Source organism: Melospiza georgiana, chromosome 2, assembly GCF_028018845.1.
Source record: "Melospiza georgiana isolate bMelGeo1 chromosome 2, bMelGeo1.pri, whole genome shotgun sequence".
NCBI classification, from domain to species: Eukaryota; Metazoa; Chordata; class Aves; order Passeriformes; family Passerellidae; genus Melospiza; species Melospiza georgiana.
Genome location: NC_080431.1, coordinates 4,084,265 through 4,105,180, shown reverse-complemented (window position 1 = coordinate 4,105,180; position 20,916 = coordinate 4,084,265). Strand labels below are relative to the sequence as shown.

General features: G+C 43.2%; 1 protein-coding gene across 1 annotated transcript in view; it reads right to left on the bottom strand.

The window, feature by feature from the left end:
- Window positions 1-948: 948 nt before the first annotated feature.
- The window catches only part of CRYBG3 (crystallin beta-gamma domain containing 3), an 80,861-nt gene continuing 60,893 nt past the window's right edge, over window positions 949-20,916 (bottom strand). Inside the window, exons 15-23 of the mRNA XM_058043573.1 lie at window positions 19,789-19,915; window positions 18,766-18,798; window positions 14,647-14,756; window positions 14,009-14,135; window positions 7,277-7,416; window positions 3,934-4,057; window positions 2,543-2,701; window positions 2,122-2,281; window positions 949-1,611 (exon numbers count right to left, since the gene is read on the bottom strand). Coding sequence (XP_057899556.1) covers window positions 1,523-1,611; window positions 2,122-2,281; window positions 2,543-2,701; window positions 3,934-4,057; window positions 7,277-7,416; window positions 14,009-14,135; window positions 14,647-14,756; window positions 18,766-18,798; window positions 19,789-19,915 — 1,069 coding nt within the window. The 3' untranslated portion in view covers window positions 949-1,522. The remainder of the gene's footprint in view (window positions 1,612-2,121; window positions 2,282-2,542; window positions 2,702-3,933; window positions 4,058-7,276; window positions 7,417-14,008; window positions 14,136-14,646; window positions 14,757-18,765; window positions 18,799-19,788; window positions 19,916-20,916) is intronic.

The following is a 20,916-nucleotide window of genomic DNA, read 5'->3' as shown; positions in this document are numbered from 1 at the left end:
GTTTCTCCTAAAAAGTTTTATACAGTTAAAATATACATGCTTTAGCAATTTACATTCAAGGTCTCTTAAGTACAAAAGCCTGCTTTACTTTGTTATGTAACACTGAGACACCAAGTATGATTTAGTCATTCTTCACTTAAAAAACTACAACTTTTTACACAGGCTTTTAAAATTTCATCTGGAAAGTCACATGCAGAACACTTGATTTACTGACTTATATGGAAAAAAGCTTAACAAGTGCTTCAGTTGAAAAAATATATACATACATTTGAGGATCTTACTCAAACAGCAGATTTATGATAATTTTAGAATGTAAAATACTAAGTGCAAGTAGATTTTTCTTTTTTAAATAGTACTATATAGAACTCCATTTCATACAAAAATAGACATCCATATATTTTATTTCTGTGGCAAACTTAGAGTTATGTCTTTGTTTGGGGATGATCCTGTTTGAGTGCCCAGCAGGCACAGCTTTTGGAATCTCAAATATCTGTCTTCAGCTAACCTGAACTCTTTAAATAGTCCTAGAAATACATACCCTGAATGTACAAATGCTGGAAAAAAATATATTTTCAATGAAGATTAATTTAGTGCTGCTGAAGCTGGGGAGCTCAGGGACTTCTCTTCCCCATCAGGAGTTCACAGCCTTCCAAGGGGCTGTGGCTGAGCCAGGAAAATCTTTTCAAGCACCACCTGCAGTCAGTGAGGTCTGGCTCTGCTGGAGCAATGGCTGTGGTTGCACAGTGTGGAAATGGAGGAGAGCCCTGGCACTCCAAGCTCTGCCCATCAGTTGTCCTTGGTGCCACCACGGTGCCCCTGATGTCCCCAAGCTGCTCTGGCACCGTGAAGCCAGCCCTGGAGTGCAGCTGCTGGCACCTTTGGCAATACATGCCAAGGGGAGCTGGTTTTGGTGCTGCTAAAAGCAGAGAAGACAATTACCAGTGTCACTTAGGGGGTGAAAGGCCCCTGTATTGCCTCATCTCACATGCTGAGCTGGAATTCCAGCTCAAATGAACTTTTTGAACAAAACTAATTGCGTTTTGATGAGAGACGTGATTCAGGATCGCTTGGAGCCTAAACAGTTTCACTTGGGACACAAAAGCCCAACTCAAGTTCCTTGAAGCTCACCAGTGCCTTCACTGCTCAGTGAGCTTCCAGCAGGGTGAGAGGAAGGCAAAGACAGCATTTCTGAAGAGCCCTTCCCCTCTTATCTCCTGCACTTCCCATGCTGCAGATCCTCTGCCTGCTCTTTTGCATTGACCTTTCATACTTCAGAGGAAGAGGAATGGTGACTTTCACAGGAGCAGCCCCTGCAGAATCAGCTTTCCTGCATTGGACCAACCTCCCATCTTCCAGATTTGTGCAAAATTCAGTTCTTTAGTAGCTGGTGCTTGGCACGAAGGAAAACAGAGAGGAGTTGCTGCTTATGGTTCCAGTGGTGTGTGACTTCAGTAGTTGGGTTCTTTTTTCCCCTCTACTTGTTGGTAGCCCACAAAAAGTCCATCTGTGGGGTGGATTTTACTCACAATATTTCAATATCCCATTTCTGTGAAGGTCTGTTTTCTATTGGCTGATTCATAATGATGTGATTCTTGTCATAGTGATTTCCTCCTTAAAAACAAAAGAAAGTCATGAAGGAAAAGCTTTTGAAAGAAATACTCATAAAAACGATACACAAGCTTTGAGAAGTGTGACTAAGTAGGAAAATCAGCTGAAAAATAGGAATTCCATGAGGTATGGGGCTGGTTTCTGCAACTGAGCAATGACAATTTTAACCAGCCTTCTTTTTTCAACTCCTTTTCTCTTTCTGAGCTGTTTTGTGGTTGATTTTCCTTCACCACTTTGTCTTCTGTAACTTGCACTTCTTGCCATCAGCACTCCTTAACTCCCCAAAGCACAACAGTTCATCTGATCAAAATAAACCTCTGGAATCCGAAGAGAAAGGTTCCTCCCTGCCCTGCTGTTTCTTGTCCCACTGTCAAGCAACTGGGCAGGAAATGTAGGATTCAGTTTCTGACCTTAAGTACAAAGGGGAAAAAAAAAAGCTGGACTATGGAAGTTAACCTTAATCAAAAAACACACTTAAAACCTGTGAGCTTCAGAGTTTTTGTTTTAAAATACCTTTAATATCAAGCACCAGTTGCTCGCTGAGGTATGAACTGATGGTTCCATCCTCGTTGAGCCTCCACTTTTGCCTGTCCCTCCCATGTTCTGTCCACAGGGCAACTTTGGCTCCAGGCAAGTCTCTGCCCCCAATGACATCCAGACAGGTATTGTTGGCCTAAGAAACAAGGAGAGCAGTGAGATCCAGGCCACAGAGCCTCACTTTTGTGCCCGACTTCTCTCAGGCATGGAGCATATGGCAGCACATCATGGCAAGCAAGCCAAGCACAGATTATTCAACACCCAACCAGCTGCTCGATCAAAGGTGGTGATCTTTGTCACTTCATTTTGTAATGTTAAACCATCAGCTTTTTTAAAAAACATTAATAACAGCCCATGCAGAAGGGCAGCATTAGCAGAGAAGCACCGTGAAGCTCACCTTGGACTTGAGGAGGCCGCGGCAGTAGAGCCAGAGCTGGGCGTCGCTGCGGCCGCGCGGGGCCGCGCACACCGAGGCCGCCCGCACGTCCGCCAGGCTCCCGGCCACGCTCAGGTACTTGCCCTGCGCCCTGTTCCTCACCCTCAGGTACACTGCTGGCTGCAGGGGGCGAGGGAAGACATTTACACACAGGGATCAAGCAAACTGATGTGAAAGGGCCTCCCCTGCACCATCCTCCCTCCATCTATGTTCAGTCTTTGTTCTCCGTTGAGGACGTTCGGTAATTTTTCGGTTGGAAACAAACGAGCATGTGAAGCACAGTAAGTGGTTTTTCACATGCAGATGGGCAGCTATAAACAGCAATGGCAGATAGGTCTTTTCTCAAAGAATGTAATTATGGCTATAGAACTAATTCCTGTGATCTGCAGATATGCCCAGTTCAGCACATTTCACTCGTTCCAAGGGCAGTAAAGGGGCTGAACTCCACAAGCTTTTAATTCTTGGGACACAAAACTTGCTGAGTTACATATCCAGCAACTTCAGCCCTCACTGACTGGAATAAATGGCAGAGAAATGCACCACTGTTTTTGAACATACATAGAAAACAGGGCACTGACCTGGTATCCCTGTTCATTGGTTTACTCCAAAAATAAAGAGGATTTTGCAGGGCTACTGCAGGGTTTGAGCTTTTGCTCTGTTATTCACTGATTTCAGTGCAAATAAAGAGCAGGGAGTTACAAAGAGCAGCTCTGTTGGAACCCTAACTCCAGCACAGCTTTTTTTCCAGGAGCTTTACATCTCCTTTTTTTTTCCATATTAAAACAAACCCTGAGCTATAGACAATAAAGCCTCTCTCCCACCAAGCAGCCATAAACAAAACCTGTATCAGTACAATGTTTAGTTACTTTTTGTGGTTTAGAGACCTGAATCTTTGAATGAGAATGAAATTGGAATTACCTGGGGTGAGACACAGAAGGAAAACCTGATGGGAACTGCATGAGCTTTGCCTCTTTTGGAAATCCAGGCTACAGCACAATAAAATTTGCTCTTGTTTCCATTTATGTTAATTATGAAACAAGCCAGTGTGGAATTGGTTTCCTCATTATATTGTTATATGGCAAAAATGTAAAAATAGAGCATCCACAGAACATGCAATTCAGAAAAACAACACTTGGCACCAAGAAACTGGAAATTATTTCCCTTTAAGGAACCTAACACAGATCTCAGTAACTGCTACAAGAGGCATTTTCTGCTTCAGCAATCTTCAGTGGGTCCTTCTGGCTGTCACCATTAGGCCTGATTTAAGGAGTACAACACACCCCAATGTGCTGAGACCTGTGCACAAACCCCAGTCCATAAAAACCCCTTTTCCTCCCTCAGTCTTGCAGCACCTGCTTCACAGGACGAAGGGAGCCAATCACTTTCCAGCCACTGTGTTCACTCCAGTTTGAAATCTCCCTGGGCTCCAGCAGAATCTGCTTGCCTAAAAAATTGCATCCCTCGTAGGCAATCCACCTGGATACACAAAACAGAATGTGAAAGGGCACTTGCTATCCACAGCAAAGCTAACCTGGGCTCTTGGAAGCCCCCAAAGCTCTCAACAGTGAGCCTCTCTTTGTGTGCTGCAAAATGCCATCCATTTCAGTGGGATAACTGCCTTCTGTTGAAATTCAGACCTGTTTTCTGTCTGCCCAAAATTTATAAAGTACACTTCCCATCTCCCCTTTCCCCCTCCATTTTTTTTCCCCCACAAAAAGGAGAACCTCTGCATGAGCCCAGATGAGAATAATGCTGGTTTCAGCAGGCCTGTGTTAGGAAACTAGGGAGCCACACTTGCAGCTTTGCATTAATTATGAGAGGATCTCATCTCATGTTTTTGTTAGCTTTTCATACAGTTCCACTTGTCTGAAAACACATCACAGGTATTCACTCCAAGCCCCACACCCTGCTGCAGCAGATTTTCCTGTCATGAACACACCATGGATGTGGCTGAGTCCTGTAACACCCAGTTAAAGCAGTGGCTCATACAGACCCCTTGTTATCTGGGCATCTGCTCAGTAAATGCTGCTCACAAAAGCAGCCTCAGGAGCACAGATCCCTTCTGTTTGTACCAACAGCACAGTGCTGTGTGGACAGTGACTCCTGAATGCCTGCCTCATTAACTGCTCTGAGCACAAAGCAATGCTGGTTTCCCAGGTGACCTGCAGTACAGGTCAGCTGCCAGGAGCATGAGGGATGGCTGTGCTCTGAGTCAGTGAGAAACACCCACAGCCTCACAGGAGCTGCCTTTGCCCAGTGCCCACAGCTCAGGGAAACTGAGAGCCAGCCCTGCTCAGGGCTCCATGGAGGCTCAGCTGTGCCAGCTGTGAGCTGCCTGGCAATGAGGCTGGGTCCCCGTTTCTTCAAAGTCCACCACTCCTGACTAACAGGTATTCAGAGCAGCCTGAGCACCCCTGTGTCTTCCTTATACTTTGAACACATTCCTGGCTTCTTTCCCCTTGAAATGATTTCTGTCAAGTCACTGAGAATTCACTGTTAACATTACTCTTGGAGCAGGAACAGTCTCAGGTGGAATGCAGTTTCAAAGTAGACATTTATAGGGAACAGAGTGGAAAGACTTCCAGAGATCACCATCTGAAGCCAGGCTGGGCTCGTGGCATTCAGTGACAGAGACAGAACCCATCTCTGCTCTCACACAGGCTGTGCCACCTCTCCCACACCTCTGAGAACCCCAGCACCCTTTGCCAGGGCAGATTGCAGGTTTGTGCCTTACTGAGGTGGCCAGTTGGTTCAGGAAGGAGCCTTTTTCCTAAGCCTGGCAACAAGATACCATAGGAGTATTTACATAAATCTTTGCTATTTGCCCAAAGCTGACAGCAGGCTTTGGGAACAGGAGCCAAAAAAGTTTCTAATTCTGCCTTCCTGAACTCTGAATCCCAGAAAAGGCAAACAAACCCTCCAGAACATCCCACAATCACCTGACACCCTCTGCCTTTAGGCTACCTGAGTGCTTGTGGGATGGGGACAGGCTGTGGAAGTCTCCTGTGAACTGTTAAATACACTGATATACTTTACTTAACAGGTGTGGTGTTCTGTGGCTAACAGAGCACATGGGGCAATGAAAATGACACAGGTAAACCATGGAAAATCAACACTGGAAATCAACACACCAGAAATCTCTTGCACAGTTCAACTCAGCTCAGACTTCCCCCTCAATGATTTTCACTTTGCTTTTAGTGAAGCTGTGCAACACAATTTTTCACAATTCAGAACAGATTTTTATGCTTCACCAATTCAGGAAAAAACCCACAAGACAAGCATGAAGTGTTTGAGCTGAAACAAGGATCAGTGCAAGATGAGCTTCCCCAGTAGTGTCCAGAGATAAAGAAGATGACCAGAGGGCACTAGAACTGAAACCCAAGTGTACAGGTGGATTTGCACACAGGCTTAGAGCAAAAGCATAATTTTTGCCATGGATAATTCTCCATTATGAAAGTTGTGAGAATTTTTACTAATAAAACCCTTTTGAAAAGGGCCCATCCCTTTTGCCAACCTAGGTTTTGCAGACTTTGATGGGAAAGCCTACCAAAGGCAAAGGGAGAAATGCAAAGGGCCAGAGCAAAGGCTGAGTGTAACCCAGCCTGGCAAGGGATGGTGCTGGGCCCATTGGTGCTGAGCTGCTGCTTTGTAAAAAGCACTGACCAGAGTCTGAATTTGGGGAGCCTCCAGAGCTATGTTACACCATCCTTGGGAAAATCTTTACTCTCTTTCCTAGGAAGCACTGAAAAAATCTCAGAGGAAACCCAGCCTTTCTGCCCTGAACCTATCCCAGAGACAGGGAGGCAGCTAACCTGCTTGGACACCCAAAAATGAGCAGAAAGATGCAGGAGGGGCTGGCCTGTTGCACTCACTCTCCTGAGCTTTCTTGCCATGTGGTCCCAAAGCCATCACCCTTCCTTCAGCCAACTGCTGGGGCAAAGGGATTGAATTTCCAGACAACACACACTGCTGTATTTTCAGCAAAGGTTCAGGCTGGAAGTGGCACAAATGGTGGGAACTGCTGTGAACTGGCAAAGCTTTGTGGGGAAGCTCATGTTCACTATTCTCTCAAGAAAATTACAGCCTTGCCCATGTGGAAAAGGTGGGGAAAGGTCAAACATAAACATAGGAAATGTGTGTCCCATTAGGAGAACAGCACTTCCCAGCCACTCTCAGCTGCAGGATGAGACTCTGCAAGTTATTTGTTGCTGCTGAGGGTGTGGAGGCTGAAAACCTGGCTGAAAGCAGAACACTTGGGAGCTCTTCCAAAAGGTGAAAGGGAGAGACATGGAAAAGGTTAGAAGGTCACTGCTGCAGATGTAAAATGTTTTCACAGAAGAACCTGGGTGTACATTCACACTCCTGGAGAAGGGTTAAACTAATAAAAGAAGCAAATAACTGTTCCAGCTGTCAGATCCACCCTGAGCTCCTCTCAGGAGCTGCTGCTTCTCTGGCAGCCAGTCAGCACATCAAGCTTCCCTGAGCCACTGCAGTAGTTGAAATCACTGCAGTTTATAGCTGGCATTTTACAGCCTGCTAATAAAGGCACTCCACGTTTACACTACCTGCCTTGTAAAGTCTGTGCCTCAGAATAGAAGTTAAGAATGTAAACCAAGCTATGAACAAGGCAATAACCATGAGGCAATGCTAGCTCCTACAGTGCACAACTGACAGGGGTATTTCTTCCATACTTACAATCCACTTCTCACCCACACAGACTGGGTGTAAAAATGGAGGTCCTCGTTCAGAACAGAGCTGACTGCTTCACTGAAGTGCAGCTCTCTGCCCTTGCAGCATTCCAGGCTGAACAGGCTGATGGAAGGCTCAGCAAAAACCTGGGGCAGGAGGAAGGAGGAAAGAAAAGCACAAAGTTTTAGTGGGAATAGTACAATTGCAGTTGTTAGATATGATGCACACATTGGCCCACTTCAGCTGAATTTCCTGCAATGCTTCTGGGTTAGCTTGTGCTCCCTCAGCAAATGGAACAACAAAGGGAAACCCCACAGCACACAGAGCTGAAACAAACTGCATTTATCAGTGGCTTTGTCATCAGTGCAGTGCCCCACTGACACAGGCAGGCACCGAGTCACCAAGGGATGCAGGGGCCTCTGTTTGGAAAAACTCATTTTGATCTGATTTGTATCATCAGGGCCTTGATTCCTTTTCAAAAATCCACCTTATTTACTTATTGATGGAACATGCATCTAAAATAGTGAGTCAAATCAAAGTCTACTGTCCACAGACTTCAATTAGCTGTAGTTCACTGCAAACATTTTAAGTAGCTACAAATTGTAAAAGGTCAGAAATGTCAACTAAAAAGTTCTCAATGTTTTTAACAGACATTTCTATTTTTTTCTGTCAATGTTGAAGGAAGAGCATAATAAGTCAATCCTGTAATCTCGTGTAGAATTGAAACATTTTTCACTTAATGCCCTTTTCTACAGCTGACAGATTGCCTGTGAAAGCAAATAAAAAGATCAGTTTGCATAAAAATGTGGTGCAGCTATAAGGCCAGCAAAAAACCAGAGGAAGCAGATTTAAACACACAAATTCTGTGCCCTAGTACAAGAAACACTTGTACAATGCTTCAGCATTTTTAACCTAAAACCAGAAGCAAAAGGACCTGCAGTTTGCACCTGGAAAGGAAGAGGGAACAGGTCTGACTAACTCAGTGAGCTGCCTCTCCAGGAAAGGCACCTTCTTTTAGGAGATGTTACCCTGAGATAGCTGGCACAGGCAAAATCTGGGATTCCTCTTGCAGCAAAGCCATGGCCTCAGGTGAAATAAATGAAACAAAATCTTGAATTAAAGTTGACACAGGCACTGAGCAATTAAGGGAAATTAATTTTTATGTTTGAAGAGGCACATGGAGTGTAGGGAAGTGTCTCTGAAAAGCTCAGGGGTGTGTCAGGACACATGAATGTGCTTGACACTGACTCAGTGCAGTTGGTATGCAGCTGGTTGGTCAGACTCTGCCTTCCTCTGCCAGCCAGAGCAGGGACAGCCCCAGTCATGCAGCACTGCAGGGACAGAGACATCACTGAGACATTCTGAACCAGAGCTGGGATCATCCACTCAAAGAGATTTTTAAATCCTACTGTGCTCCCAAAATCTAATGCTACACACCAGAAAAGGGATCAAAACCTGTAATGTTTTTATTTTGGAATGTCAGCTCTTCCCAAGTGCCTTCTGCTGGATGGGGTGGATGAGATTTCTAGTGGGTGGCTGAAGGCTCACTTTGAAAGCCAGAGCAGCAGGCCTAGGGCAGGCAGCTACTCCTGGGGCTGCTCTGCTCAGCCAGGCAGAATCACCACACCCCTGTTTGCAAGAGCCCTGGCACTGCCTTTCACCTGAGTGGACACCACAAGCCATGTCCAGGACAGGCCCTGCAATTTTCACAAGTGCATTGCTGGCCACGAGAAACACCAATTGTGGTGTTGGACATTACTGCCCAAACCTAAATATTGATCCTGCTGTTGCAACACTGAGGATGTTAAGAGACAGGGCTGCTGTACCAGATGGACAAGTCACTGAGCCAGGATATCCATTTATACACCAGGAACCACAACAGCAAACTGCTGGAGTCAACTGAAGCGATTCCAGCTCTGCTGTGCTTGTGACTGTTTGCACTGAGGGCTCTGAGAACTCCCTGTCCAGCTGCTCAGAGTCCTGACACACACCAGAGATGGCTCTGCTCCCTCTGTCCCAGGGGGATCTCAGCAGAGATGAAGTCCAGAGAGAAACCAGGCTGCTGTGCCAAGCCCTGAGCTCTCCTGTTCCACAGCCATATATAGAGCACTGCACTGATTCCCCACCTTCTGTATTCCCTTCTGGGCCAACAGCTGGCAGCAGTGACTTTGGCCTGGCTTTTTTCTCTGACTTTGTTTTCACAGCTCCATGGAAACTGGGAACAGGGGAAAACAAGGTTTGGGGCTATGCTGTTAGGCTGGGAGGCATCTTGTTCCCAGCCTTTCTGGCAGAATGCTGAGGAACATTTTCACCTGAAAGGTGAGCCAAAGACATCTGTATTTACCCATTCCCATGTCTAGGTCAGTATCACTTTAGCTTCTTTTCACAGTTATTTCAAGGAAAATGCCTGAAATGCCATGCTTTGGGAAAAGCTTGCCAACTGTGACAATAACAAAGCACTATAGAATTTCTTGACATGACATTTCTTAACAGTTTTTATGTACAAAGGAACTGACTGCCTTTGCTTAAACCAGCACCAATAACATTTTAAGAGGTTTTGCTTGTCCTGTTTTTTCATGTAACTATCCAGAGAGAAACCTGAAGGAACTTATTATATTCAAGAGGCCAGTGATTAAGGAAAGCTATATTTACATAGCATTTCAAGATATGAGCAGCCTTGTAAACTGTTAAATACACTGATATACTTTACTTAACAGGTGTGGTGTTCTGTGGCTAACAGAGCACATGGGGCAATGAAAATGACACAGGTAAACCAAGGAAAATCAACACTAAAAATCAACACACCAGAAATCTCTTGCACAGTTCAACTCAGCTCAGACTTCGCCCTCAATGATTTTCACTTTGCTTTTAGTGAAGCTGTGCAACACAATTTTTCACAATTCAGAACAGAATTTTTCCTTCACTGGTACAGGAAAAATGCCACAAGACAAGCATGAAGTGTGTGAGCTGAAACAAGGATCAGTGCAAGATGAGGTCCCCAGTAGTGTCCAGAGATAAAGAAGATGACCAGAGGGCACTAGAACTGAAACCCAAGTGCACAGGTGGATTTGCACACAGGCTTAGAGCAAAAAGCATAATTTTAGCTATGGATGATTTTTCCATTATGAAAGTAGTGAGAATTTTTACTAATAAAACCCTTTTGAAAAGGGCCCATCCCTTTTCAAAAAACCATATTTTCCCTTACACTATTTTCTTTTGCCAACCTAGGTTTTGCAAACTTTGATGGGAAAGCCTACCAAAGGCAAAGGGAGAAATGCAAAAGGACAGAGCAAAGGCTGAGTGTAACCCAGCCTGGCAAGGGATGGTGCTGTGCCCATTGGTTCTGTTCTGCTGCTTTGCAAAGAGCACTGACCAGAGTCTGAATTTGGGGAGCCTCCAGAGCTGTGTTACACCATCCTTGGGAAAACCTTTGCTCTCCAGGCTTGGCCAGCTCATCACTCCCAAGTGCCTTTACAGGAGCTGCTCCCTTCAGTGTGGGATGGGTGCCTGGACAGTGCCATGTCCACGGTCCAGTCCCAGCCACACAGGGTGACTCAGTGCCTGGCCCTAGCAAACTGCAGGTAGTTCTTGTATCTGATTGCTTTATTTGCCTCACAGGAATGCTGGGGAGATTAGTTAAACCCTGTATTTAACTTAGAGAAGATAATATAGAAATACAAGGATTATCACGATTGATCAGAGCAAGAATAAAGAATGCCTCAGAAGAAAAGGGAAAAAAACCCCAACCAAAGAAAAAAAGCATTGCACAACCTACAACCTGGATCTCATTTTTGGTTTTAGGAAACTAGGAGAGTATTAATTTACAGGTTGAAGGTAACACTTTAGAAGAAAAGCTAATTGCCTATTGCAAGCATCCTGGGCATTCTTGTCCATGTAAATCACACCAAATATGACAGGGAATTTGTCAAAACAACACACCTGAGAAAAGGCAGCACCAGAGCTGAACTCCCCATTGCAAATTATCTATCCCAAAAGATGAACCTCCTCAAGCAGCAAACACTGGACAAATGCCCCAATAAGCAACCACGGCCCTATAAATGGCCCAGCTGCCTTCACCTGCTCTCCTGCAGCTGGGCAAGGCCCACATTGCCTTTCCATGAATCCATGGCAGTGCAAAAGGCAAGTCCTTGCTGGTGCAGGCACAGAAACCTGCACCTCTGCAGCAGCTCTGAACCTGTGCTAGGCTTTCACCTGCCTGCAGGAGGGCTGTTAACAACAATGCAACAGCACAATTCATCAGCAAGCTTTGCTGCAAGAGTGCTTTGGGATTTTTAGAGGAAAGGAGATGATGAGAGGCAAATGGCATCAGTGTCAGTTGTTCCTTCTTTGTGCCCTCCTGTTACTCCATAGCTTTTCCTAAATGCTCTAAGGATGATGAAACAGTCCAACCTGTACTTGAGCAAAATGGAACAGCAGGAAAAAAGCACAGCTAGGGCCTCCTAAAGACTTGGTTTGAGTATTACACACTTTGGAGAATAAGGTATGATGGGAGAGAGAAAACTTCATCAGGAACAGAGGAAATTGGTTGCAAAGATGTGCTGAATTCCTCCATGATGCCAGTGCACAATAAATGGGGAAATAACCAAAGTGGAACCATATTAACTTGAATTTCTTGTGAAATGGGAGAGTGTGTGTGCAGAGGGTGTGGGAGCAGCATGCCATACTTAAATGCTGACAACTTCACTTTTCACTAGACAACACATAAAACATCCTTCCAAGAGCTAAGAGCTAGAATAAAAATTAGCCAACCTAAAATACTGTCTCTGCAGTGAAATCATCTAAGTATCGCCAGTGTTAGCCTATTTTCTTATCCAAATAATTTTGTGTAGCTCTGAAAGTTGGGGTTTTGTTTTTTTTTGGTTTTTTGGTTTTTTTTTTTTTTTCAATTTTAGTTGGACTAACACAGTGATTTAGGAGGAAAAATTTCATTTTGTTATGCAATTAAGGTCTTAGACAAACAAATTACATTGATGGGAGTTTTCAAACTAAAAATCAAAAGTTTTACTTTCTTAAATAGAAAAAAAATTAACTTTTGTTTTCATTTAGTGCAGTTAGTACATCTGTCTCCAAACAGTTTGTTTCCATCAAAGCTGCATTTCTATAGAACAAATGGAATGTTCCCAGCGTGGGACTCCTCCACAGTTCCACCTGCAGCAATTACATCTCCCTGAAAGGAGAGCAGGAGACAATGCACATCCAGGGCTTGGTGTCAGGGTTAAAAGTTCTCCTTCTCACCCATGAGCTACCAGGGGACACACCTTAGCTCTGAAACGAGGCTGGTATTCAAAGCTGAAGAATGGAAGGGGTTCCCAACACCACAAATGAATTCAATACAGCCACACAACAATTCCACTTGGGAACAGGCTTGCTCCTCTCTGGAATGAGCTAACAGAAATATGCTGTAATACAAGGGGCTCTGTTCCAAGAGCTGTGGACAATGCTTGGAATTAACTGTGGCTGCTCCTGGCTGTGACCTGCTGCGTGCTCTGGGTCACGTCTGTGCCACACCAGGGTCCCCAGCACTGCCCTGGCAGCTCTGGGGACAAACAGGTACAGATCAGTGGCATTTCATGGTATTTAGTGCCCTGTATTTGTGAAATACAAGGGCTACTATTGGCAAGAGAAGAGCCAAACTAAGAGGTGCAAAAGCAGAGGAAGATGTGTGTGAGCTCCCCACACACAGCCTGCCAAGCAAACTTCTTCCAGGGCCTGGCCCTTGGGAAACAGGGGCTGCCAGCAGTCTCCTACCATGCCAAACTTCATATTTCCTTCCCTGTGAGATTACAGGCAGGGGGATTGGGATGAGGCCTACTATTATTTGATGTTAAAACTTCACTTGGATTTGGCACAGCAGAGTCCAAAAGCCTAACTTGAAAAGGAGAACTTTAAGCTAAAACCCAGGCTCTCAGCAGGTGGGAAGTCTCTGTATCTGTACAGTCTACAGAAGTCCAGCTCTCAAATTTGGGTTGTACATCCTTCCCACCACACCCATGGGTTTGGTGTTTGCATTTGCTTGGGGTTTGGGGGCTTTTTGGGGGGCTTTTTTTTTCGTTGGGTTTTTTGGCTTTTCTTTTTAAAAGCTGTTCAAAGGACTTCATATGTGAAAAAACTGAACTGAGTAAGCCCAGAAGTCTAGCTCCATAGGAGCTGCATTGAAGGACACACACCACATGAGCTGAGTTTGTGCCCTGTGATCAGGGAAGGAGGAAGAGTTCTGGAGAAACTGGTGGCCAGTGCCAGAGAAGAGGGGACAGAGAAACCACTTGCTTCTCTTTTACCAAGTGTTTTAAGCTCATCTTGATGCTCCTGCATAAGAGCACACCAAGATGTGGAAGAAAGGCACAGACATCACATCAAGATTGCAGGTTTTTGTGTTCTGTGTGCAGGATTACAATGGGATGTATAAAAGGTTGTATCTGTTGTTCTGGAGGGCAAAATGCATTCCTGTCCAACCCCTGGCCATAGAGGATCTTGTTTCTTACTTGGAAAAAAGGGAACAACTTTAAACCCAGAACACCCAAGAGCAGCTACAAGTGACCTCGTGCAAGAGTGCACACAGCCTGACCTGTTCCCAACCCAAAAAATCCTGTGAGCCAAGAAAACAAACCTCACTCTTTTCCCTGACTGGGAGATTGTTTAGGGCAAGCACTCACTTCAGACATCTGACAGGGAAAAGAGCTCAGAAATGTTGTTTTTCTCCCCCCAGTAAAGTCTTACATATTGAATAGGCTTGAGGGATTTGATTGCAGCAGTTGGGCAGCCACAGGAACTGAGGTCAACATAGAGGCCTTCTTCCAGCACACAGTGATTGTCAGTGGTTTCCCCTTTGTAACACAGGAGCCAACTGCAAGAATAATGGAACAAAAAAGATAAACTGCTCTAGCTGCTTATTTACAGCATGCTTTTTTCAAGATTAATACTTGCTGAGGACAAAAGGAATAAAAAATTCTCTTTGTTCTTGACAAGCTTTAAGTAAGGTGACTTGAAAGGCTATGCAGCAAAATCAAAATTGTGTGGTACAGACACCTCAGTTCCAGAGTCAAACGACGTTGAGTGGAATTCAGGCACTTCCACTGTACCAAAGTTCTCAAAATCTGGAATAAATTCTAACTGGAGTTAAAAAAAAGAGTCATGGTAACAGTGCAAGCCTTCCCCAGGGAGAGCAAAATGCACAGTACCCAAACCAGGGGCAGGATGGGAGTTACTGAGATGCCTTGCAGGACAAAGGGTCTAAGACACGATGGAAGATGATGGGCATGTGTTATGTGCTTTCTGCTGCCTGAAATTTTGTAACATTTGAAAAAAAAAAATTCAGAATACTGAAAATGATGGCATGTAAAACAACAGACACTTACCATCCCCGGAGAACCTTAAAAGAACATGGTATGAATGATGTAAAATCAGAAACTTCTGCTGTGAAATCTACACATGCTCCTTGGAAATGTGTATTACTGAAAGCTTTGAGCTACAAGAACAAAACAAAACAAAAACAATGACTAGAAGGAAAATGAATGCATTATCATTAATGTCAACAGAGAAAGCTGTACTCTCAGAGAAGTATCCATTCCATTCACAAAGATACAATTAACTGAATGAATTGTCATTCAAATGATCTATTTCACTTTATACAGCTGCTTTATTTTTAGAAATATATCAAGTATTTTGTCATCTCTGGGCTGGCACAGGAGGCTTCCCAGTGGTGCTAAGGCAGGCAGAGTCAAGTGTAAGTTCAACTGCAGCAGGAGAGGCACAAATAAGAAGAGCAGGACTCAAAGCTGTTATCATCCACCCAAAGCCCCCCTGAGCTGCAGCTTGACTCTCCCTGCAGCTCAGCAATCCAGTGCTCAAAGCAGGATGGGGAAATGCTGGTCAAAGACACAGAGCTGCTAATGACAAAGTGCCCTGAAATCTTCTGTGACCACAGCGGCTGCAGGTGGCTTTTCATTTCAGAACTAGCAGGAGGATTTCTGAGGGAACTGGGGAACCCTGAGGTTCAGCCAAGCTGCTTTTCTATGTCATGGTAAAGAACTGCAAGTCACAGTGAACCACAGCCCATCAGTGAGATGTGATCAGTTCATCCCTAAAAGGCAAGAAGGCTCAAAATGTTGCAGCAGAAGTAAAATAGAAAAAGCCGAACAAACAGACAAAAAACCCCAATCAATCTCCCAAAAAACCAACCTCCCCCAAACAAATACACAAAAAGCCCAAATGAAGAAACCCATCCCCCCCAAAAAACCCCAAAACAAACCTAAACTAAAAAACCACACACAAAAAACCCCTAAATCTCCCACCAAAACAAAAAGAAACCCTGGTATGACGTAGGCTATGATCTATAGCAAAGACACCCTGAATTCTGTACCCTTGGGCTGCCACTGTGTAACTGAGATGGATTTCACTTGAAAGCCTGAAAGAGAGGCTGGAAAAAAATAAAAAATTGAAGTGTATCAAGAGAACAGCTCATATTCTGTAATGGAAGAAAAACACGATGGCTGTTGCAAGAGCTACTTCCCCCTTCATGCCCCAAATTGGCCAAGCTTCCTGCCAAAGAAAAGAAATCAAGTGCTTTTGCCAGCACAGAGTGAGAAGGCCAAACACAAGTGTCAGCAAATGATTTTATGGAAAAGTTCAGTCTCTGTTTTTAAAAGAAATGAATGTTTCCTGTTAGAAAGAACAAGAAAGGCTTAAGCTGGCCTTGCAGGCTGTGAGCACTAACTGGAGAGCAGGGATCAGCTACAATAAAATGAATAAAGTGTAACTGACTTTTCTGTAAATACAACTGCACTGCTATGTCACAAAGCACCTATTTAAGCTGTAATTACACTGTATTTTCTACCCACTCATCTCCAAGCTCTTAACAAAAGGGAATATATATACATACACACTGCCTTTCTTTCAGAGGCCATGTGCTATGCAAGGCTTTTAAAAAAGATTCACAAACTCATTTTAACACAGAATTTATCTGGTAATGAATGAAGGTCTCAATTTGACAGAAGTAGGGGTGGAGCAGTGATTCCTCAGTGCAAACACTCCAACTGCAGCCATCTCCAGTTTGTCAGGGTCTGACATGAATATGTGAGGCTTTGCTTCCCAAGAAGCCAAAGGACAGAATATTAAAGCACAAATGCAGGGTTGCACAGCAATTATCTCTGTTTCCTACATCATCTCTGCAAGTCACCTGCTGTTGAAAGAGGCTTTGTTCTTGCTGAGCAAAGCTTTATTTTAATAAATGAAATGAATGGTTTTGCAGAGTTGGCGATTTCTTACACTCTGTGTAGTTGGTTTATTAGGAAGCTTGGCAGGCAGAAAAGGTCAGGGGAGTCATTCAGAGATGTAAGAAAATTTTGCTGCTTTTCAATTTCTGATAAGAACACAAATGAAAAAAAGACACACTCTTATAGACAGTGCAAACAGCTCCCTTAGTTCAGACATATGCTTATTAAAGGTGGGAGAACGTATAATGGTTCAAAATACCCAATATATGACTTACTCAAGAGTCAAACATCAGGATGTTTAAGGATTTGCAAGCTCATACGCAACATTCTTATAAGTTCCAAACTAAGAGACTGGTTTTCATGCAGAAAACTTTTATTTTACTCTGAATGTGAAATTCTTGATATTTATCTAAGGGCCTGTCTTTTACTTATCCTAAGTGACTAAATGTTTTCCCATTAAAAATTACTCAAAATATCTCCCCTCCTATAAGAACTGTAGTGATATGAAATATGTTATTTCTTCCCTAGCCCCAAGGCAGAATCGTGTGAAAACCAGGATTGTGGTAAGTCAGGATAGTAATTTTTTTCACAAATGGTGTTCAGATTGTTATTAAAGACCACGAGAGGCAAAATGCAATTCAATACATGTCAATATTTAAAGGTGTCTGTGCATACACACACACACACACACAGACAGAGGTTTTTTCATGTTTCTGGAAATTAAAAAACCTGTAAAGCACAACTTATTGAAACTTCAAAGGTTTGAACTGATCTTAAAGGTCTGCAACACTGGAATAATACACTCAAAGAATAGATTTTGGGGGATCCTGAAAAAATATAAGAATTTGAGATGAAAGTAAAATTATCTTCAATGGTTTAGACCCCACCAGTTTTATCTGAGTCAGTTATTTTATCTAGTATCATTTACCAAGGCCCTCTGGTGAGCATACTTGCAAGTCTTTGGATTTGGCTGCAAACTGCCATGTGAATAGGCTGGGCAGGAAGTCAGTGTTTAAGGCTAAAATAATACACCAATTATGTCTTCAGACAGGAAACACTTCCTGTAGTGCTGGGTTAATCATAAAATGGTAGAACTGGAGAAAAAGGAGGGTGTGGTCCACCTGCTAAGTAACACAATGCACAACATTTCCCATCCAAGCAAGCAAGAGAGAAATTGTGTCCAGATGACAAAATACTTAAGTGTGCTGAAACAGAACCGCAGAGCTCTGAACTATCTTTTGTCTGAAAATAAGTCATGTTTCTTGAAATAAATGTTCCCAAATTTGCTTAATTAAAAGCATGTCAGAGAGAGCAATAAAATCACTCAGATCCCCACCCAAGCTAGCAGGACAGAAAAAGATCAATCAAACAACTCATGCTGGACAAGGGAAGAGCCCTGCAGGGACAGAACACTGCAGGGAACACAGAGCACACATGGTGATGAACACAGAGCAGGGTTGTGTTTCAGCAAGATAACTCAAAGGTCCATTAATGGAATATAACATTGTAAGGTAAGGACCAGAGTGTAAGACTCTAAACTAACTCATTTTTGAGACTCAGAGTGAATTATAGGGACTGCTTTCTCTTAGTAAGGACAGAACTTTCAGGGAAACTTTCAGAATATATCATAGATTTATCACAGATTTATCGTGATCAGGATGTGTCCAATTAAGCTCTGATGTTACTGTTACAAATAGGGAACCTTAAGGAGCAGCTCTACCTGCTTGGAAGACTTTGGAAAGCAGAACTACCAGCATGTAAAATAAAAACCCCAACTTCCAGGTGTTGATGCATTTGCAGGTTTGAAATGTGCAGTTCAGTTTTCTGCAGTTCATATTTTCATCTTCACCTCACACATAAACACAGGAGTGATAAACTGGATGCAATGCAAAATAATGGAAAGAAAATCTGCCATAAAGAGAAGGATGAATGGATGGGATGGTGAGTTTCCAGTAACAAGAGGGAAAGAAGAGGAAAATCAATAGCTCTAGAGATCCAAAGTCACTCTAAACCTATAGGATTGCTTGCATTTTTGGGGATAGAATACTAAAGGGTATGATCCAGAATAAAGCAAAGAGCAGAACACTTAGCAGACTTCACTTTTATCTATCTACCAGTTTCCTCCATCACTTCTCTGCTGTAGCAAGATGACAATATTCAAGTATCACCTGAAATCACTGAGATATCACCTGAAGCAAGGCATTCAACATTAATTGTTAAGTGTAGTTTAGTACTAGACACTGTTATGTAATGTCAACTTACCAAATGTGGAGGCTCATTTGTCCCAAGGGGCTCCTGCAACAATAAATATATATACACACATTAGAAAACCCCAACATTAATTACAATTAACTTCCTAGGAGACATGCCAAGTTGCCTGAAATTTGTGAAGTATGAACTCAGGAGCAGAGGTAAAAAAAAACTTCCCAGGCTCCTGGCACAATTCTGTTCCCCAGTTTCTGCCATGAGCTGCCTGTAAGCTCACAATTACCTGCCTGACTGTTCAATGCCTTTCACACAGAGAACTTGCATCAGCATTAATTACTTCCCATAATGTGCATTACAGTCCATGTAAATGTCTCTGCATTTACTTTTGAGGCTGTTTCTTGAATAAAAGACAGAACTGAAACCAACAGAAGACATCTCTCTCAACATGTGCTCTTGAAAATAAGGTTAAGTATTCCTTTGGCGTTCCTATAATTTATTACTTATTAATAATTTATTACTTATTATCATTTAATACATATGGCTGTAGATTGCCTTTGTTTTGCATTAGGGTTTTGACAGCGCTGGCACTAATCTGCTTGGGTGAGCTGGCACTACCTTGGATTGAATAATGGATTAAAAATATTTCCTGTCTTTATTCACTGTATCTAGTACAAATATTTTAGCAGAAAAGTAAGGAAAAAAAACCCAACAGAATTCTATTATGTAACAATACAGGCCAGATAAATTCTCAAGCATTTTTAAATACATTATCAATTACTATGTTTAAAGGCAAATTAATCTTTCCAGGCCCGGCTATTTTCTCCATGTATACAGTCTGCCAAAAGGAAATTCTTCTTATGAAATTTCCCTGACAATTTTCTCAAAAGACAAAAAAGTTCTGCAGTGTCCAGTCTCCATCCTGAACAGACTCACTATGCCTTCCTTGAGGGGCTTTAAATTGTTTCCAAACAGACAGGTTGTTACAATGTGGGCTCTCCTGTTTAATTATTATGGTAAGCTCTGAACTCCAAAGGTCTCATTTCTTTTAAGGTTTTCCCTTAAATTCTGGTAACTCACCAACTTAACAGGTCGAATTGACATGATGGTTTTACTAGATCCTCCCCAGTCAAGGAAGCATTTGTATTTTCCTTTCTCCAGTACATACTGTTCTCCACAGAAATATTTCTGCTGATAAGCCACCCACCTGGAGAATGACACAAAAATTAAACTGAAAAAAAAAACATTGCATTTTTCATGTGGTTTGATGACAATAACAGCAAGTCAAGCACAAAATTGTCACACACTTGATTTTCTGCTTTTCCCTACTTCAACAAACACAAGATTTTGGGTTCCTGCCTTCCCACGTAATTCATTGGGAGATGATGCTCTGCTCAGAAATTCAGAGGAAACAAACTGAACTGATAACTTTTTGAATCTCTCTTAATTGAATCTTTGCCTGTTTGGCATCCCCCACACAGGGCTTTCTTGTAGCTTTTCCAGTTGGATTTAGGAAAATGGTGCAAGAAGAAAGAGAAGTAACTGAGGAAGGCTGGATGAGATCAAGCAAAAGCCTACAACAGCTGGCAGTTCAAGTTTCTCCCAGCCTGCTTTCTGTCCTGCAATTTAAGAAGAAAGAAACCCCCAACTAGAGGGTCCTTCTATCCCTACACAGTGGCAGAAGCAGATGAGGGCTGGTTAGAAAGACACCTCACCCACTTTTGGAGGTGCATTCCTCTCTTACTCACCCAGCACTGGGACTGTTTTACTATGGATGTAACAGGACATGTCTTTACTCATTTTAATTCTGTCATCCACTGACTAATCTGTTTGCTACTAATTTAACCTCCTGGTGCTACCACAGCCCCTTCAGCACAAGTTCCAGAAACTCACTGCCTCTGGTGTAGGAAAAGCTTTTTTCCTTCCACATCAAAATCTGCTTTAAAGCAATCTCCAGTTCTGTAAAGCATTTCCCCCAACTGTTGTCATGCAAGATTCTGTGAACTGCATTAATCTTGTCTTACCACCTTCAGGATTTTGCAGCTCTCATTTGTATCCCCCCTCCCCAAACAGAGTCTCAGCCTTTCATTCTTGCACCTAATCCTCATGAGACACTAATCACCCATCCCTACATAAGTAGTTCAGGTCCCTCTTCAGATTTCCTGATCCCCATCACCCTTAGGGTAGTTATGACAATGTTAATACTGC